Here is a 22,747-nt window from a genome sequence, read left to right as displayed (position 1 = left end):
AATGTCTTTCCATTTTTAATACATTGCCACAAACAAATATAGTTTCGAAGTTCCCCACTCTCATTCCTCCATGTATGTATCAAAAACGTGAAATGATGTATTTTGACCGATATTTGATTCCATTCACGCTGATAATGCCGCCATATTCGTTTTTAGTTTTTACTTCACGCTATTAACCATGATTGACAAGGCAGCCGCGTTCTTTGTATTTTTCCTTCATTCAGCATGTGAGAATAGTAATAATAACCTTTATTGATGAACGTATCCTTAATTGGGATATTGTTCATAATACAATAAAGTTAAATGTTGAAAGTTGAAATGAATAGAAAAAAAAGAGAAATATATATAAGATAATGCTTAACGTTTAACGAGTATGTGCACTTAGTCTTAATTTTGTCAACGCTGACCCTGGAATGGATTTTTGACTATTTCAAGATAACTTTCGAGTTCAATTTTCTCTTTTATGCATCTGTAAGTGCGTAGTTTGTTTCTATGATTGCATCCTTTTTTGTCATTGAATAAACATTTACCACAGTGTATTTGAAATACCTGTTTTATGTTCATCTTGACTGTGGTAATAAGTTTGTTAATGGTTTCAGAAGTGTGGCTTTTCCAGATGCCATATTCAAGTTTAAAGTTTGTTTGATGCTTGACAACTAGTTTGGTGTGCTAGTTTTGTCTAGTTCAATACCTAGTCTATACGCCTTATTTACTAGTGTGTATTCTGGCTTCTTGTGATATTTTGATCCAATATTTTACCATCTGAATTGTACTAGTAACAATGAGAGGGTAACGACTCAGCTCCATCAAGCATGCTACGTTTAATGATTTGCAATTTACTTTTATAAGAAAATTTAAAATTTAATGTGATTTGTTTCTGCTGGGTTATTGTTGATTATATTTTGTTTTGGTTTAATATTGTCACTTGACCAGATCTAAGTGGAATACAGTGAAACTGGTTTTATTACAAAGTCAAACATTTGTAGATATGTTTTAACAGGGATATTGATGTCACTGTGCAAGCGTTGTTTTTTATATACCGGTATGTAAACTGACAGAGGCTCGATTTAATATACCCAACACAATACCCAGTATTGCGCATGCGTGTGACGGTGGTTGAACAGATTTGTGTGCGGGTCATATTTAATACCTGGGACACAGATAATGGTTTTACACTATCGTGCAACAGCTCGCTAGTGGTCACAATATATACTACTGTGTTGCACACTTGTTGTGTGTCATCTGACGAGACAAGATGGGGAAGCAGTGTAGCATGGCAACCGAAGGAGGCGAGAACGAGGAGCGTGGAAACTGGGCTGGAAGATTAGACTTCATATTGTCACTGATTGGTTATTCAGTGGGCCTGTCCAACTTGTGGCGTTTTCCCTCTCTGTGCTACAGGAACGGGGGCGGTCAGTATAAGTAATATATATTTTACTTCCTCGGTACAGTCATAGAGTTATATTTATTTGTTTAACTACAAGTCTTGAGAAATTAAAAGTACGGCTTCACATTGACCCCGCAGGCACGTGCTGAAATACACACCTTCTAATTGAGACCTCGGGCACGTGCTGAAATTTACGGCTTTAAATCGACCCCCTTACGCACGTGTTGAAATTGTAAAGCCTCTGCGACAACGTACGCGTTCATGCAGTGTTTCACCACTAGCTGCAATAATGACCTAGGTGGTATTACCGGTAAGGAAGTTTACATATCCAATAGCACGGTTTTGCCAAAAATGTTACCAATTTATGGTTTATGGGGTGAAGAACATTCAAAATATACGCCCATACTTACGATTAAAGTAAATCATTCTAGCTTTAGTAATTAATTATCTAAAAGTGGAGGAATTGAAGATATGTAATTATTGAATGATTGAATAAATGTACATCGCCAGAAATGAGTGGACAAGATGGCCGACTTCTGCCCTGGCCAGTGTTCCCCAGTCAAATAAACATCACAGGATGTGCCATAGAGAATGCATTGCATAAACATATATTAAAACAAAATTTAATTTTGAGTTTATATTTTTAATTTTTTCACTTTTGTGTGCTTCGTAATAGAGAGGTGACGTTCCAAGCTTTCGATATGTTATAGATGTTTTCATTAAAACTTCACCATTAAATGCCCAACTTGTCGTAAAACCTGTTGATACATTCTACACTGGCCCAGTGTATTACCAATGGACGATATGTAATTGTGTGCCAGACTCTATTTTTTAAAATAGCAAAATGCAGTAACGCAGGGGACTGTTCAAATTTGTTTGCTTCGTTCTGGATACTCTCTGGTTCAATGAACACGGCGACGCAGCTCACGCAGTTGTAGACGCAGTATTCGCCCAAATTAGAGTTAAAATTTATGCATTTTTAGTTGAACGAATTCAGATTAATGTATGTATATGTCTGGAATTGTGGAGCTAAATGGCATTGAAAATATTGGTTTCGATTTAAAATAAAATGGTCATGGTTTTATTTTTAGATTGTTTTTTCAAACGGCTAAAAAAAGAATATAATATAATCCCTCGTACGTTAGACGACAGCAGTAATCGTTACATATTTTGTATCGGCTCATATTCATACTATTTATTGGTATTCCTATTCATACAATATCGAAATATCTCACAACAATTCTAAAATATTTGTATTATTTACAGTATCACAGAGGCATACTGCATGAAACATGAAAACTGATAGACGTAGTAATACTGTGTCTTCATCATGATTTTCATGGGACAACAATATTCAGGACATTTACCCTGTGCTATCAGCGTCGCCAGACTTCACGATTCTTCTTGCTAAAAACAAATCAAAACAAAATTAAATTATTATGGAATAAATTCTGATTAGTTCGGAATTAATTTCTGAATTATTTCTAATTAAAATAACGTCTTGTATTCCCTCAAATACATTCTACTACACGTGTGCATGATATAAGATTATTACGAAGTTACCTCAAAGTATGCACGAAGACAGTACATCGGCAGTATGGCTTACCACCAAAATCTAAGTTCACTTTAATTGCGATACAGTTTTCAGTCGATTGAGGGTATCGACATGTAGATAGACATCTGACAAATAAGTTGAAGTGAATTCCAATATTCAAACCAAATAAGGCGAAAATAGACTCTACTAAACTTGTTATGAGATGAACAATTATCAATGACCACGGCACCACGTCGCAATAATAGCCGATGTATTTAACTACAAAATACGCCAAAATTATTACAAACACCCATACCCTGTATATAGATATCAAATTTACGTTCTACGTGTATATTTTGTCCAACATTTTAAGTCAAACAAACCATGTTGACCACTGACATTTTACCAGTAACACTTCCGATGGTATATTATAAAATCTCTCGGCTATTTGAGGTAGAAAATGTACGGATTTTACGTCTGAGTACAGTACAGCGAAGGAATTGTCCGAGCGTATGATGCAGTTGCAGTCAGCTGTTACAATGTACGATATTATGATGGTCCGAATTACCGACACTCGGAACTAGAATATGCTCTTGTGCGGGAACTTTACAAACATTTCATTCATTTATACACCTTGAGCGTATCACTTGGCATCTGAATTTACTGAATAGGCTGGTTGAGAAAATAACAAAATAGCAAAACCAACATTATAATACAATTTCGTCACTTTTATTACGTGGATTGTACTGAAAGAAAGGGAGGGTTCAACTCTCCGACAACACGTTGTTACGGCAAACCGTTGTTACGACAACCCGTTGTTCCGACAACCCGTTGTTCCGACAACCCGACGTTTAAGCAACCAATCTGTGATAAAATACTTTGAAACATTTTTATTATGACAAACTCTATGTGTCTCTATACGCGGAATATTGCGATCTCACTCATCGTGTGTACCTTTAAGTAGATAATTCCCAGTAAATATCACAGTAATTTACTTAATATGGCATTGCTAAATAATTATATATTTGGGCGCAAATGTTATGTTATCACCAGGGTTAGTACACATATATGGCGCATACACCAAATATACATTTCAGAATAAGATCACAAACGTAATTATAATGACCCAGGTTCTGAACATGTACGCATGCGCAAAATGAAACCCTTGTCAATACACGTGTACAGATTTGTAAAGCTGAAGTTTCTAAAAATTACATTTCATGGGTTACGTGGTATAGGCAAAAATAGATGTTTTGCCGGTCTCAAGAGGCCGTGATTAGCATACCGGGGTGTGAGGGTGTGAGGTGTCATGTTATGTTCTACCACGGCAACTTACCGTTGCGTATTCATTATTTAAACACACACTGGCGAGATGAAGGTGTGGGAAGGCACAGTCGTTGAAAATGAACTCCTCCTTGAGCGGGGGTATACAAATGTCAGGCGCAGACACAGTATTAATTTAATTGAACACGGGGTTTATTGAACATCGAATACTGGAGTATAGTAACGAGATACTATCTGAAGAAAGACTGTCTTTATTATTGAACGAATACTCCGATATGTAAGTTGTATAATTGGAAATTAATTAGGGTCCTTAATTTTGTGAGTATTCATCGAAAACCGACCAATACACATCAGCGTCATGGGACACTCTATTTGCCACATTTTGGGTGTAAAACAGTAAATTTAACCATGAAAATATATCATCATATTGCTGATATCTGCATAGAAAGCATGTGAAAAACTGCGCATGTATTATATAAATTCCATCTATTACGTCATCCGAAAAAATCCTTTTCGCGTTGTACTAAAATTATGCTTAAACGAATTTAAAACGGCATAGCTCCAATACGTGTATATTACGGTATTAATCAAGTAGTATAACTTGACGGTGTACAGGTAGTCCACATGAATTTTCAGGCAGTGTGAATGCCTTTGGCAAAAAAGACCGTTGATTATTCACAAGCTCTGATTGCGTTTTAGTGTCCCACTCGCTGTATTGAATTTCTTGCCGCTTCTGCTTGTTTGAGTCCAACCCCCACACCCCCATTTCAACTCGTGATGTTAATCACGTCCACATAACCCGTTAAATTCATAGATTTGGGAAATTTTGTTAACTGTTATTCCATTCGGAAACTTGTACCTCAAACAAATCATGTGGCCTGAATTAACCCGGTGGGAGTGTCGACATCAGGATTCACATAATTTTATACAATTCCTAATTTTGTATCACCTCAATTTTCAAGCAGCTTGTAAGTAAATCTCTCAGATCTTTCAGGCATAGAACACTTATAGTGTACAATGCTTTCCTACCTATGTGTGTTAGAGCTGCAGTAACTATATCTTTCTTTAAGCGTATGTACTGTAAACGTTTTAAATACTATTTTTATCCATGTAGCTGTTATTTCTGCTACTTGTTATTTTATTATTTTATTTATATTTCTCAAATTTGGGTCCCTTTGAAAAGTATAAATAACATAACCAACCATAGATCCGTAAACGTATAAATTCTTATAGAGACATTTACAAGTCTGAGAACACAAAATAAATGGCTGACTGAAAACAATTAACAAACAATCCACAAGAACGAAACAAAACAAAACAAAACGACTGTCAAGTACACGACACTACATAGCCAAATAAATAAGGGAAAGATTGTTGGACTCTTTGATATACATGAAGTAATGTCTGGTGTTTAGGTATGATTAAGGTAGAGATGCATGTTTGTGGGCACTTGGGAGTGAATTTTTTTTTTTTGCTTTTTATTATCCAAACAGTCTTGGCTATAGACTGTTAAAATTTTGTAGAATTATGAATAGTGGAACATACTCAAAAAACAATTTTAAAATATAGATAACAGGTACAAACATTCTCTCTTTTGAATGCTTAGCAAGATTTAGCAAGGCTGTACATAAATAACAAAAAAGAAACATGGTGAAAAAAATAATTGACGGGATCTCCATATTATGCACTATATTTAACTTTTAACAAAACGATAATACATTTAAATTTGGAACTGTTACAGCCATTTTAATTATGAGCATTAGCAAACTTATTACTGAGTGAATTGTTATGAGCAATTATCTCAGCTTCTTTTTAGTGCACGACTTAAAAAACAATAGCTCCTAGACGCTTTGACCTTTTGTTTTGAAATTTTCACAAATGATTGACAATGTGTTTATCTTCAAAACGCCGTCCGGGCATTGTTTTTGGTTGAACAGTGTTACAACAATCGTACAGACAACTAGCCTGGGTGTTAATTTATGCATAAACTTGAAGTAGTGGGCTGCTTCCCTGCAAAATTGACAACTGGTGGACGGTTTTCAAGACGGCGCTTTCTTCATAGTAAACAGATGTACCCACAAACCAATTTTTACAGGAAACAGAAGCATGGTTTAGGAGCTAATTTTTTTTAAATCACTTTTGACCAAAAAAGCACATTTTTGTGCATATTTCAAACTACAGTGTCCATAAAAAAATACTACAAAATTTTAAAATTCATACAATAACTTGAAGCTTTTCGAAAATATATAGTTTTGTGGACAAGGGAGGTCATCTTGGTTTCCTAATTAACTAATTAAAATATCTGTCAGGTAAACTGCATTTCTACCTTAAGTACGCTAACCAGAATAATTAAAATAGTACAATCAACCTAGCTAAATAAAACAAATATGCTGATATGTTGGGACATCGCAACAAAAAACGCCTCTTCATCAAACAGGTGGATATCTCGTCGAATACACTGTTAGTGTATATCCGTTCATGAGAAGCTGATTTGTCCCAAACTATGGAAGCAAATCAATTAGATTTAGTTTTTCTATTTTTCGCATTTGTGTGCGATACCTTCAATTTCTTCCCAATATTGAATGTTTGTCAAAACTGATATTTTCGACTATATTTCTATTTTCTGACAGGTGCGTTCCTTATACCGTACCTCATTGCCATGGTGATTTGTGGTATGCCTTTCTTTTTTATGGAGTTAGCATGGGGTCAGTTTTGCAGTGAAGGGCCAATAACAGCCTGGAAACTGTGTCCTTTGTTCAGAGGTAAGTAAGAATGTGGCACATTTGCAATAATCACGAACTAAAGATGCAGTTGGTCTATTTGTGACTTACCATTGGCTAAAACTTGTCCGTACTAATTTCCATTCCATTTTTCGTTCTTTGTTCAAAATAGCACAAAAGCAAAGAATGAAATGCATTCATTTTCTCGGGCATGCGCATGTATATCAACTTAATTTTCGGTCATTGTTTACAAGGGAAACTAATATAACAATCATACACATATATTTGAATGCTAACAATTTCTCGGAGAGGACTGCAAAACTTCCAATCAACTGAGTTGAAACGTAATTAGTTTGCAATGCAATGAAATGTATGTATGTATGTTTTTGCATACGAATGTGTTACGTTCGTTTTTGCTATTTTACAAGCCAAGTCAACTGATATGTTAATAAGTACTTAACGGTACTACTGGTGTGTTGTTTTTGCTTATTGAGCATATATATATAAATGTAAATTTATAGGTGAAAGTTGGAATTGAAGCATATACTAATGCATCGTGGTGGCTTCCTGAGCTCACAGTTTTGAAGCAGTTGAGAAACTCTGGCATTTCCAAACTTTACATTCTTATTAGCATTCCATCATATTGTATCAGCGTACACAAAATCTCGTTACTGATAAAACTGGTGCAAAAATGTTCTACTCGGAAAATGTGTATAAAATAAAAACACGTAAAGGCGAAATCATTCAATTTCACCTCAACAATTATTTTTCTATGGTATACACATGAAATTGAAATAAAAAAACTGCAGAATTAATTTATTATTTTGCCTCATATCTAGATTCCTCCTGTTTAAGAAACATAATAGAATCATGTATTTTAAGTCAAGCTTTTTAAGAGAAGTCTCATCTCCGAGTTTTTATGACTAAATACGACAAATCATCCAGGCTGATGACAATTGATTGTTTCAACTCATTTGTCCTATGTAGAAGGTCCCTACATGAATTGAACACGTGTGATGTCACATTTTAGTTTTAACCAATATCATATATATAACATAAACAGAATCATTTCCTCTCGTGTAGCACATTAATATGAACCTTCGGCTTATATTAACGTTGATGACGCTATATTATAATATGTAAGCCCATGGATGGAGTGGCTCAATAAAGTTTCTTGAAATGCCATTCAATTTAATAAATAAACTGAATCAGAATTTCATCATTTCAGGCCATGTTTGTAATTATATTTTGATCTCTCAAAGAACTCGAGAATACCCGTTGACGAGGAATAACAGCAAATCGCATGTTCACGCTTCTCCATTTCTGAAATCATCACACTTCATTTTTTCAGATCATTGTTTTTTCAAATTAAGTTTGTCTTTCAAGCGTGCAATAAACTTGCCACTTACTAATACGCATTCGATGAACACATTTACGTCACAACTGTGCATACGACAAAATAACTACTGTGAACAAAGACGCGCTTAAGACCATTAAGTTGAAGTAGGTGTAGTTGTAGATCCATGGACTTTGCCAAAATCTGTTAATGTCAACAGGGCTAGGAAGGTGGCCCACAGTTTACAGCGGGTATGTGAAATTACCCTTTCCAGATCAACGAACACTTTGTATGTACCAACTATGCCACGGCACTGCACTATACACTATACATAGTTCAATACATAAGAACGAATATTATTTTTATTAAGGTCCAATTATTAAAAGAAAGCAATTATAATTAAACACCGCAAGCATAAATTTTCGGCCTTCACTTCAACCCTGTCTATTGTGGTTTCTACCACACAAAACTGGTCACCAAATTTAACAAGTGCTGTAAACGTACAAATAACTATATTTACAATATTGCAATACTGATGCGAGAAATACGAACTGGCAGTAATCTATCAATAACATAGCAATATCCCCATAGTCACAGTAATATAAACATAACCAGAAAATAACAACTATTTCACATACTGGGTATTTTCACTACCTCAATGCTAACCACATATATTTTTGCTCATTTCAGGTGTTGGTTTTATAATGGTTATAATATCATCTATCACGATAGTCTACTATAACATTGTCATCGGCTATTCTGTGTTATATCTCTTTTCTTCATTTACTTCAAGTGTACCATGGTCAGGGTGCGATAACTGGTGGAACACCAATGCTTGTACGCTTCGTGAATCTGGAGTTAACGATATATTTATCGACAATACACTTGACATTACTAATACAAGTGAAGCTCTGAACTTGACATTGGCAGTGCGTGTCAGCCCCGCTCAACAGTATTGGGAGTAAGTTATCTTCTATTTTCCTCGCTACATTGGGGTATCGTTAGAGGTCTTGTTAATCTTGACAGAACGTAAAATAAAAGACATAACTATTTTCAATCAAATGTGTTGTCAAGTAGCGAAGCGATGTCAAGAAATGTATTAGTGGTATCTCATTTTATGTATGTTACAGGTTACGTATTACATCATAGATATCTTTCTGATTTGTTATTGTGGGTGTTTTTTAATCACATTCTCAACTCCTTTCAAACTGCATGCATTCTTGTTGGTGTTCCCACATTTCGTCATTTCATTATAAATTGAAAGCTAATTTATCTAAAAATGTGTCATAGCACTATTATTATGAGTGCATTTAGAGTGTTCGGTATTTGATGTTCAGATCCCGCCTTCATTAAAGATAATATTCCGATAATTGTACTGGTAATGGCCAACTCCGCTAAGCTCAATGCTAAATGCAATTTAGTAGTGGGTATTCGAGATATCCGAAAACCGAATAGGGGTTATTAGTTGAATGATTGTTTATATATTCCTACATTCTTGAAATGTTATTAGTATGTTATTTACACCACGCCCCTAGATTTATGGAGTTTCGCTAAACGTTTGGGTATCCCAACAAGCCTAACAAACGGTTTGTTCTAACTTCACAGTACCAGACTGTCAGTCGTGGATTCAGTGGAAAAACGCTTGACATCAATGCAGTTTTAATGAAGGTTCGCTTTTACACCTACCAATCTGTTTTTCAAATGACAAACCCAGTTCAATTTATTATTGCTGAGTTTGTGTTTCTAATCTGCAATATACAGACAAACTGAATGTTTAAATGTTAAATAACGTATATATAAAATATATTGGCTAACTTCATTTTCTCTTTCAAATTTTACTTGGTAATACTAGTCTTCTTCACACGCCTTTTTCGCAAATGTCAACGGTGATGAGTCTCCTCAATTCATTTTATCAGAAATGTACATAACAGAGGACGTCTTCTCCCCCACATCATCATTTCCACTCACTCATGTCTAGAACCACTCTCTTTCTATACGTAAGAGTGTGATATCAGAACAATGACAGAGATGATTGCATTCCCATTTTCCTTTTCAAATTTACAGCCGGTAATCCACCCCGAGTGCCCCTCACTTCCAAGTTCAAATATTGATACACGACAACTAACTCCATGGACATATCATAGATCACACTTTCGACTATTGGTTCCTCCACTTGTGTCCTTACCAACAGATGTCGGATGATGAGTATCAAGCTGTCCCAACTTTTACTTGTACACCCCTTGGTCTCTAAGCTTATCTCCTTTAAATACTAACATTACTTTGTTGCCGCTGTTGATCTCGGAGATTGGTTCTACCATAGCAATTATTAGTATCCATATGTCCTACTCCTTTCATTCCCTGTGGTTTATATTTCAGTGTCGATCGTACAAGTAGTAGTGTGGTTCAATTCCAACCAACACTCTCCGTCCCAGGAACTGTCTTCCCTGTCAACTACATTTATTACATGGTATCCTGGGGCAATTTATTCTCCTTTTTGGCTTACTTGGGTTTTTCCATAGTAAGTTTTTCTTTGGTTTGGTTTTAACACTCTACTCGCCTCAGTGCAATAACAGATGTTCCAAGTTGTTGATGGGTTAAAACAATGATTCTGATACCGATCATAAATGGGTAAATTCATCCATGCACCGGGTAGATTCTAGAGCTCTCCAAAGTCAGATTTGACAATGATCCATGTGAGTCAATCCGTGAAGCAGTGATTGGTTCAGATACTTATAGAGAACGGACTCAATTAATTGCAAATATTCAGGAAAGCAGGATATCACAAATTAGCTACACAATAACAATTACATTGAAATACATTGTATATACTTCATCTGACAGAACTATGCGCTTGGGAAAATATGGTCATACGTAGTTCAGAGCTGTGTTCATCAGTATTAATTGAGTTAATTAAAACTTTATGTTATATAACATTGTTTTCTTTCTGATAATGACATAGCATTAACGTATAACTTTTCAATTACAAGTGTTCTGCAATGGGTATTCTCTTTTGCGTACCACCTTGTATTACAGAAACTATGTCCTGAATATCAGCGACGGTATTGACAATCTTGGTAGCGTACAGTGGAAACTTGTACTGTGTTTGTTGTTATCATGGATTGTGGTTGTTCTATGTCTTATCAAAGGAGTGCTAACTTCTGGACGGGTAAGTCTCACGTCACATGATCCATCACTACCATATATGGGTAAGTGCATTGTATTACTTGATGCACCATAATTATATGCGAATATGTTTTGGGTCAAATAATTCACTATATCCTTATACAAATAGAATTGCAACGCGCATGGGAAACAAACACGACTAAGGATTGTTAGTTGTATGTCATTTTATGTTATCTTTATATTATAAGGTTATGATGAGGATACTGAAAATTATGCACGAAGACAGTACAGCAGAAGTATTGCACGCAGGTCCTTTCCTTCCAAGGATACATCATTGGAATGCCGAAATACAAAAAGTTTAGAACAGATTGAGCGAACTTCTTTGTGTGGAGTCCGGTCAAACCCTGGTGGCTGCCATGTTTGTTTTTATTATTAGAGGACGCTTACGCTCGCAATCGTTCCATATTTAGAATTCATTCAGTACATTACTGCAAAATTACGATACGCTGTAAATTATGGCGTTACGGTGACATATGTATAATAATATTTAATAATTTAATAAGTTTTGTCATACAACCTAAACACAAAAATATCATGGTTCCACCTTACTATTACATATTATTTTAAAAGAATGTGAATTAGCGCTAAAACTAGACAGCATGTAGTATACACATATCAGATTGCCATAATGGCAACACCACACATGTGTTGTAATGTCTGTCCCTATCAATAAATAGTCAACACATTGCTTTTGGTCCCGCTATTCAGCCATGTTGGATTCTATATATTTTTAGTAACAACACGCAATGCAAGCGCGTCTCAATGACGTCATACATAGCAAAGATATAACAAGCGCCAAATGGCAACAATACTAAAACTATCGTTTAACGTCTGGATATTACATGTGTCTTACGCGAGGAATGGGGCGGGGGCTCTCAAAAACATGTTGAAACCCAAGATGGGTTGATATTTGAGTCTGATTGCTGACATTCGATGGGTATTTCAAATTACCATAATCAGATTAAGTTACTTTCACGAAACGTGCATTCGGTGTTTAATATTGTCCCGAGTATTGTAGTTTTGCTGCAGCATGTCATTGCGACACCTCATAGCGTTTATAAGATGATTGTTTATTATTTTGTTGTAAATGTCATCTACTTTCGAGTTGAATGTAGACACCTTGTTCACAAACGTTACCTGAAAGCGAGTGGGTCGTCACCTGCGCACGCGCGGAAATTGAGTCCCAAGCAACGATAACAACACACGCTACAAATGCAAAGGTTCATGGACAGACTGGCGCTTGTTTATAAACAATGACACGCTATGGCTATCTGACGCATGCGCAGGTGACGACTCCCCCGCTTTAACCATGCGCAGTTATAACATTACAACATTATTTATTTTGCAATGACGATGTTTTCTCACTTTTAATCTGTTTCTCAATTACCTAGGTGGTCTATTTCACCGCAACATTTCCCTATTTTGTCATCACAATATTGTTGATTCGTGGAGTCACCTTACCAGGTTCGGCAAATGGGCTCATGTATTTCCTTATTCCAAAGTGGGAAGCGTTATTGATACCAAAGGTGTGTTCGGGCAAAAGGAGAGGCGGGGGTTTGTATCCCTATTGTGGATGCCACCCTTTACAACAATATGACACGTTATAATCGCTTAAGTATATTGTTCTTATTATATATTCATATTAAAGATGGGGCATCCATGTTATTCTAATAAGAATGTACGACAAGGCTGGTTTTCATAGCAAAACCGCTGTAGTTGCATTGATCCTAATTGGCAGATATTGCCAGTGACCCAAAGTAATGTGTCAAAAATGGTTCCTGTTCAGTTGTTTGTGTTTAGTGCAGGTATGGAGCGATGCATTCACTCAGATCTTCTACTCTCTGGGACCAGGTTGGGGAGCCTTACTCACTATGGCAAGTTACAACAGATTCCATCATAACTTTTTAAAGTAAGAATAATTATTTATTATGCTTTTCATTTTTGACAAACATTGACGTTTAGTTGACATGAAGGCCTAAATGTAGTCATTCAGAATACAATGTTAGAGATTTGATTAGTCTATTGTAAAAACTGTAATAATCTGGTGGGGTCCAGCACCCCCTTTCTCCAGTTCTATTTTTTCATCAATAAAAATTTGTAAAATAATGTTCTAGGGATGTTTTAACTAGTCCAGTCATACTTACTGTACCAAAATATGTGAAGCATTGGATTAAATTAGTGTGCTAAGTACAATACATACCCATGTGGTGGATGATATCTGCTAAAGATTCAGATCATTAGCAACCATCAAGAACAATGTCTAAAGTAGGAAAGGAGTGTGCAGTCAGTCTCTCCCTTGTGTCAGCATTCTTTATTCTATGTTTTTGCCATATTATCCTGCCATATTACATCAATCCCTGCAAATAAAAGTGTGCATAGAATCGTTGGAAGAAACGGTGTTCATTGCCGTGTGATAACTGCCATAAAGGTGATTGTTAGTTCATACTTGTTTACAATTGGAATCTACCAGGTGCCCTGTGATTATATAACAAAGGATGTTTACGATCTACTGACTTGCCTACTTGAGACAGTTGCTAGCAAGATCACATTGTGATTGGCTTATGTGGGAACCCAGGTGGTGTACCTGAATCTGGGCCATTTACGCCAATAAATAGGTTAAACAGTTGTGGCCCACCAATTCAATTGAGTACCATGTGTGTTACTGCTGCGATATTGTGAGACAAGTGATACAGGCTTCAATCATCATTCTGCGAGCAGCAGTGCCCTCCAGAATAACAGCGTTTCTCTGCAAGCGAGACTCCTGTATTTCTTCGTCATTGTGTTGCAGAAGCCATTGACTGTCATCAATTTCCACACCCTGTAACTGTGAGTTATCACCAATACATACTAGGCAATCCCCTATTTTAGTGAATTTATTCATTGTATTTTTCTGTGCTTTGTTCCCTGTAATTATTTTGAGACGTATTGAATTGGAGCTTTAATTTGATATGTTGGCGTATGTGTATTTTATTTCCATACTATTGTCGTGTCTACCTCAGTCTAGCAGTCTAGCAATAAACAGACTTTTCACTGTGACATTTTGGTGTCAGAAGTGGAATACTGATTCTAATTCGGATTGTTATTTGGATTCTTATTTCGTGTTGATTCTTATTTTGAATCGCTGTCAATTTGGATTCTGTTCTCAAAAATCCCCTTACTAAATTGACTGTTTTGTAATTTCTTAAGGTCTAGAGAACACGGTACTGTAAGACCAGCTTGTACTGATAGGTATACATTAAATTGCTTTATTTAACACTACTGGAACTTGAATTATGCCTTTTCAGCATATATACTGGAAACCTTCGTTTCTCTCTGTTACCATATCAAGAATACTTCCTGACTTCCTGTTGCTGTACTGGCATTTCTATAGCACGCACCCCTTATTCTGAGGCAAACAAAGAAATGGCGTTATTCACACTTTATTTTGCTATTATCTTCAATTTCCTTACTTGTCGTCGGATCATTTTGTAACACTGAGCTGCCTCCCAAGGTCAAACAATTTCTATTGCTGAATTTCTATTGCTGGTATGTATGTTTCCATCAACGCTACTGAATCATTTGGGCTTTCCAACATATATACAATGACGATGCTCCCACACAATATCAAATGACTAGTAATGCTGCTCCACATCACAAATTCTCTGTTCTACAAACAGCTCAACAACCTGTGATGGTGGAATGATGCTATCACTCAGGTCAAGGGGCAATTTCACAAACCCCCTCAGTGGAATGCTTAATTTTCACGGTTTGATTTTCTTGTTTCACCAACGCAATGAAATGATCAAGATACGTGTCACCTCATAGTTGAGCTGTAACTGAAGCAACAGAGGGACCAAGTCCTCATTCAAGTCAACTGTGCGTTACGCCGTGACTTTTCACTTCATGAATTATGGTTATCAAGTTGGTCGCCAAATTCAGAATTATCGACTGGCGACTCGACTGGGCCTGGCCACAATCTACTGACGCCTTTATCGGTAATTCCCGTCACTGACAAGACTTGTGATATTGTAATTTACTCATAGTGCCTTGATTATATTCAAGCACTCTCACAGACTCATTCTCAGTGCTAGAACATTTGAGAATATACAGCTACATGAAAGTCGCTAGTATTTTGGGCACAAACTGTACATATTGCTTGATTGAAACACATGGCAATAAGACGGTCATAATTATCATAGATATATCACAATGATACGACAACTGCCAAACTGGTGGTGGTGGCGGCTATGCAGAAATCTGAAAACAGAATCAGAAGAAAATACTCTTCTGGTGTTCGGGTCATCATCAGCATTCGAAATCTTGACTAGAAATCTTGAATTTTTCTTTTCGGTCTATTTTCGGATAGCCAACTTTGTCTGATTTGATTTAACACGTCGGAAAAATAGAACTAGAGATATTGAAGTCCGATGGCACTAATTATGCCCGACTTGGAGATGTATTGACGAACCTATGAATGCGTTTAGTTTGTCATTTTGAAGATGAAATTAAGTCCATAACTGTGTGCGGTTTTTATCTGTTAACTTTCTTATTATCGCTCGTCCAGGGATGCTCTTATTGTTCCTTTGGTAAACAGTGGTACTAGCATATATGGCGGATTAGCAATATTTTCAATCATTGGATTCATGGCTCATGATCAAGACCAACCTATTGATAAAGTTGTTACGTCAGGTAAAAATTATAATATCGCTTTACGTTTTACACAATAAATTATCATGGCATACACTAGTTAAATTCATAAATGAAAATAGAAATGTTTCTTTTGACTCGCTGAAATATCATGTACATTCAATCGAACATGTATTGTCATCTAAAAGATAGGAATTAACAATTCGTATGATCAACATGACTGTCAGTCAATCATAACACGTCTTTCGGTACATGTGTTCAATGATACAATTTCAATGATAAAACTTGGTGCCGATATTAAAAACATTGGTCATTGTATGCTATAACAACTGATACACATGATAGCTAGTTTATCATATTCAGTTGCATCACGTAATGGTGTGTAGGTGCAATTATATAGGGGATTGTGGGCACTCGCAGCCCCCAAAAAATATTATTTCTTTGTATTCCTTCCTCGACCGTGGCGTACTGAGGTGGGCGTCTGCTTAGAGTGATCAGACGCTTTGCCGAGTTGTAAGTTTGAATTTCGTGTGTGCGTTTTTATAGCTTCGTAACCTGTACTTGTATGTAGAAAAACACGAGTGAAATTTCGGAGCTATAACACTCAAATTACAATTAAAGATGCATGTTTACAATTGCACTGCATAATTTCAAGTGTGTGGTTATACTTACATTTAAATGATTATGCAAATTAGTAAGGAAAGTAAAATTAAATAGCCTTTGCCTTGTTCAATGTGAAACCTACACACTATGTTCAGGTACCGGAAGAGTTTTGGACTTTTAATAAGGTGTTTTGTTCATCTAAATGAATTTGTGACACGGCGTGTTAGTCTAGTTATTAAAACTATAATCATTGTTTATAAACAAAATACGATGGACAAATCTGGAAGTCTTTTTAAAGTTTAAGTTTAAAGGTATTTATTTAAGCTTAAAGCTTAAGTTAAAGCTTATTTCACTTAAAGCTTAAGTTTAAAGCCTCCTCCTCACTGCTTTAAAAAAATCATGTATACCACAGTGTTTTGATATTTTAAAATCAGTTTTTGTCATGCGTCTAGTGTTGCACTTAAATATGTAACCAGAACTGTCTAAATATACATATATAAGTTAGATTGTCTTGTGCTCAGAAACCTGCATCCATGCCTCAGGTTTGATTGATACGACTCACGTAATCTTCCGAAAAGGATTACGTGCGGATGTGTTCAAATATTGTAAATTAGAAAGTGTGTGTCATTTTATTTACCTAGCTACAGTGCCTTGGTGTTTGAATGTCTTCTTTGTCCAATGCTTTCCCACAGGTCCTGGTTTGGTGTTTGTAGCATACCCAGAGGCTTTGGCTCGTATACCGCTAGCTCCGTTATGGTCAATTCTTTTCTTCTTTATGTTGATTACGTTAGGACTTGACAGCCAGGTGTGTATGCAAGCTCGTAATTCTCATTTGGTGGACTACTGATTAACCAAGTTCGAATTATTATTAAAAATATACATGTTTGCAGAGCAGTGGATATCAACAATACTTACAATTTGACTCTGCATGCTTGATATTACTTCAAATCAGTTACAAATCGCACTCTATTGCTGTTTTGTTTCTACCTAGTTTGGTTTGGTGGAAGGTATAGCCAGTGGGATAATGGATTCATTTCCTGACTTATTTCGAAAACAGAAGACACTTCTCATAATATGCATTTGCAGTGTCTCTTTCTTGCTTGGGTTGCCGTTGGTTACTAAGGTATGTCTATGTACAGCAAACAAAACGATAGAATCGCGTAGAATTTTCACCAATACATTCGTCGGCAAGGTCAGGTCGCACCACTACATGTATTCTAGATAATTTGAATTTATTTCGGTATTCATGTCATTGTATAACACTTCATTTCACACTTCTTCATTTTTTTTTCAATATCCTGTTTGTGCGGTCATAATCCTTTCTCATTTTAATTTGAGCACTGTTATATTGTAACATTATATATTGTATAAATTTACTCTGTTGAATGTGTGAAGTGAAAATAAACACATAATCATCTAAAATAAATCACTCCATATCAGGTCAAATACACTTAAAATCCCGCATTCAAGAACCACCTTGCGTTTTATACCATTCAACAAATTAGATTAAAAACGATCTTAAACATATTGTACAGCATGATAGCTTGATAGAACATGGCTTGACCATGTTTAACATTATTTGACCAGTTTAACCAGGATTGCTCATTTTGATTAATTATTTTCCAAATGTGGTCGTGATTGCCATATTCTCAATCTCGAATGCTGCGAGCTTTGCAATTTTGCAGTATATGTATCTTACTAATCCATACTATCCCTGGTACTTGGTGGATACATTAACTTATAGACCATACAACAGGTAAATTGTCATTATTGGCAATATACATATATATATTATATATACAGTAATTGCCTAAAACGCCACAAACAAAAAAGTTTTGAAACTTAAATCGAAAGTTGATATTAATGAATTTTGTCTATTTTTACAGGGCGGCATATATATATTCACCCTACTGGATTGGTATACTGGACTCTTGTCTGTTTTTGTTATAGCTTTGTTTGAATCCTTGGTGATTGGATGGATATATGGTAAGAAGTAAACACATTGTGCAAATTGCAATAATATGAGGTTTAGTGTAAACGTTGACTGCATAAAACATTTGTAGACGTAGAAATAAGGGGACAGAATGAAGATAATTATAATGTTGATAATGAGAACCAGATATTAGTAATATGCTCCCCAATATGTCAATTAGATTAGTGTACTTTATCGATATGATATTAGTATAAATCAAAAAATGTTTTCAAATTCATGCCATATTATTGTATAAGTTATATTGAGATTAATACATTATATGTATTGAGAAATACAGTGGCTATTTTTCTTACCAAATGTTCCTTATAAATGTTGCTGAACTATTATTTTTTAGAACTGTTATACAGTTCAACTTATATTTTTCGTGAGGAAGTGCTTAGTTTCAGGACTTTTATTCTGGCTTTTGCTATGCAAAAACAGTTATTGCATCGTTAGTTTGTATCCATCCATTCATGTGTAAGTTATTTAATCTAGGTTCGCAATGGACAAGCTCGTAATAGCTGTCCGAGTTGGTTTGAACTTAAGTGTGCCTTACTTGTAGGATCAGTGTTGGTATCAATGGAAGTTAAAACTAATCTTAATGTCATCTTTTTTTGGCAGGAGCCAATCAGTTCTATGATGACATAGCTATGATGTTAGGATCTCGTCCTAGTCCCTGGTGGATGATATGTTGGATGGTTATAAGCCCGTTGGCCATAATGGTGAGTATTTATTATTGCTGTACCCTGAAGTCAGTTTATCTTTTCCCGTGGATTTCGGTGGCGTTTTGAGCACGTAGATCATCAAGTGCCTTTGTATGTCGCAATGTTTTGGCGTGTTTGCGCAGGAGTATACATATGGGTAAGACTGTTACAGGTTAGGCGATCCATATTTAAGCCCGGCATCTGGGCTATGTCAGTGTATGTACGTTTGGTTGTGGAGACTTGTGTTTATATATTCGCTATCTGCCTGTACATATATTATAGGTGTTATTTGAAGCGTATAGATGTGGCACTGACCCATATACCTGTGAATGTTTCAAAGGGCCATGTCATATGGCCTTAAATAATAGTTTTGAATTTAGTTCGAAAGAATTACATATTATTACATATATAGACTTTACTCGGTCCACTGGAAGAAATGTATTAACCATTTTGCAACTTGTTCATCGAGCATGGTGGGTTTATTACAAACATTTTGTATGTCACTTACAATTACTCGTTAATTGCAGTTTATCGCTATGATGTCGTACATTAATTATGTACCAGTGTACTACGATGGCTATGTATATCCAAAGTCAGCGGAAGTTATTGGATTGGTGATAATGATTTCACCAACACTCATGATTCCATTAATGATGGCATATGAATACTGTGTAAATGGCCGAGGCAATGACGTCTTAGAGGTATGTATGTCAGCACCAAATTCGAGTTATACTGTAGGCATAGCTGCGTTCATAGAAAAATATTAAATATCCTCGATGCAATATTTACATATTTAACGTCAAAGCTGTCTAGAATTAATTCTAAAATTATTTAATAAACCCAAAGCACGAATTGGCAGTAAATCCATATATTTAACAGATCTGTACATCTTGTCAGGCACGACGTGGAGTCATTTTGACCATAGCATGCATCAATGAACAGAGATCAGAAATCAATTCGCATATTCAAACCTAGGAGCAAGAAACCCACAGTTGTTTGTACACAGTGGCACAGACCAGTACCCAAAACCACACAGTGGCGTTTAAGCCAAATGTGTGAACCACACAGTATTTAGGCGTTTAAAAATAAGTCATAGGATAATTTTGATGTTGATATAAATGAGAAATTGTTAGAACATTTGTATTTGTAGTTCAAACTGGTAGCTCTACACCTTGGCTCTTTCATACTTTCCCTCAAAACCAAAATACACTCGATAGTATTATTTTTTCCTGATCTCCTGTATGAAATTTGTGACATTATAACATTCATTTTCAACATGCAAATCAGTATTTGACAATACGACATTGCATAATAATTGCATAATTGTAATAGGTGTCAGGGTGTGTGGATAGTTTATGACATCAACTAGTCTTGCGAAAATGGAAAGTGATTGCACAAAAGCAACTACATGTGTCCCAAGTAGAATTTTGAGTTGCTATAAATATAAATGGCGCAAATTTGCCTATTAGATAAATGAGACACGGTGGAACAAAAATAAACATTGACATGACATGTGCATAAATAATTGTACTCTGTGGGTCCACCTAACCGAAGAACGTTCTCGTAGCCCAATGTTTCCAATGCCAGTTCAACGACACAGTAATCTAAAACATTGTAGGCAGTTGATTAATACAATGGCGAACGGTAAATTTATATATAGTTATATGGACGCCATAAGTAAAATACCTTATTGTTGCATCTGAGAGCGCATGAGAGGCATGCAAGACCTTTGTTTGTCTGGTATCATTATATTATTTTGGATATTTTTAGCAATTCTATTTTAATTCAGAAATTTGCCATAATTGTGGGCAAAAAGAATTGTTGTCAGCTAAGGTATTTGGTTAGCGAATGCATATTCACATACTTTGTTTCTATAATAAACTTTATGGAATATGTAATACTGAAAATCTCACCAGTTGACTTTTATGAAAAGTGAACTATAAAATAGCTGTGTCTAATATCTAACATTCTTTCTTTCTATCAGCGTATGCAGGCACTGCTCAAACCGACAGCCGACTGGGGTCCTGCTTTACCCAAATATCGTTATGGTGATTATTATGTTGAACTTGACGGCAAGTCGACAGCTAACTACCCAATGACTGAATTCACGACGGAGAGAGCCAACTGTGAAATGCCATCAGAATTCAATGACAATTCTTCTTATCCTACTAAACCCATCTACTAACTTGCAAAATGCGATCCACTTACGGTTCACAAACTTTAATTGCAACTTCATACACTATCATAATGTCAATTTCCGTTAAATGTTTCCTAAAATGTGAAGGTCGGATAGTAAATGGGCTAAGTAAATTGTGTAATGCTAATTATTGTATTATGCATTTATTTTAAACATGGTCCATAATTAAATAAGTGAATACATTTAATTTAATACCATAAGGTGATCATGTGATGTTCGAAAAATGAATATTCAGTATATCATTGTGATCTAATGCTGCACTGAAGCAGACTTCAATCTCACATCACTTTTGAACACGTCGCGTTTCATAAAAGAATAAATCTTATAGATTTTAGAATGTAGTAATACGATTGACGAAAAACATGCACACCGCTCTATAACAACGTGCCCCAACAGTTCACGAAATGCGTAATGTATTCAGTTCAGCCCAATAATTTGCCACAAATTTTACGATTGGATAATGATTACTCTCAGTTTGAGTCACATGTTCAGTAACAATCGATTTTATTGCACTACACTGAACTAGTGTATTCTGAACTAGTAATTAACCCCGTGTAAACTATAGGGCAGCTCATTGGTAATTCAAACTACTCACACTGGGACTTTTTTCTGAAACACTTAAAATATACGTTTTTATATTAGCCAATAATCTATTATGTCTTGTGTTGTTGACGATAAGTTACAGCAAGTCATGTTACATATAGGCATAATAAGCGTAATTATAATATTTTAATGTAATTTTGACTCATTTTCCGATACTCTTGCGCATTACAAGCGTTAACACCGCCAAATCAATTATCACTCTAATCAGGTTACTTTTGTATGATTGACTACTAATTATGTTATTTTGAATGGTTGTGACATTGGTTCAAAATAATTCCATACATATGGGTTTGTCACAAAAGATGCAATTAATACGACATATAAAACTTTGGTTGTAATTTTGATATGCAGGAAATAAATTAATTTTAGAATGTTACAGGTGTTATTTCTTGGGTGCGAGACGTGACTGTTATTCGGTATAAATTGCCTTTCATGATGACTCCTTCACTGTTTTACTCAGTAATGACAATATCGGTGTTTATGTCAGCCAAAGTAGACGTGTTTCCATTTATTGGTCGGTTTCCGGGTGAGAATGCAGTGTGACAAGAGCAGTATAAAGAGAATAATGAAAGATTTTCTTTCATCAATACACAAATTA

At 35.6% G+C, this 22,747-nt stretch overlaps 1 protein-coding gene across 1 annotated transcript; it reads left to right on the top strand.

The window, feature by feature from the left end:
• The first annotated feature begins 1,266 nt into the window (after window positions 1-1,266).
• LOC100370938 (sodium- and chloride-dependent glycine transporter 1-like) lies at window positions 1,267-22,525 on the top strand. The gene is made up of 13 exons (XM_006811867.3): window positions 1,267-1,412; window positions 6,836-6,967; window positions 8,952-9,222; window positions 11,295-11,427; window positions 12,836-12,970; window positions 13,250-13,353; window positions 15,988-16,112; window positions 17,366-17,478; window positions 17,665-17,796; window positions 18,560-18,659; window positions 19,267-19,367; window positions 19,877-20,050; window positions 21,334-22,525. Exons 1-13 carry the CDS (start codon window positions 1,274-1,276, stop codon window positions 21,532-21,534), a joined length of 1,860 nt encoding a protein of 619 aa, XP_006811930.3. The 5' UTR covers window positions 1,267-1,273; the 3' UTR covers window positions 21,535-22,525.
• The last annotated feature ends 222 nt before the right edge of the window (window positions 22,526-22,747 follow it).

This window comes from Saccoglossus kowalevskii, chromosome 3 (assembly GCF_978046115.1).
Source record: "Saccoglossus kowalevskii chromosome 3, keSacKowa6.1, whole genome shotgun sequence".
In the NCBI taxonomy this organism is placed as follows: domain Eukaryota; kingdom Metazoa; phylum Hemichordata; class Enteropneusta; family Harrimaniidae; genus Saccoglossus; species Saccoglossus kowalevskii.
Note: the sequence above shows the minus strand (reverse complement) of the source record. Positions and strands in the feature narration are given on the sequence as shown.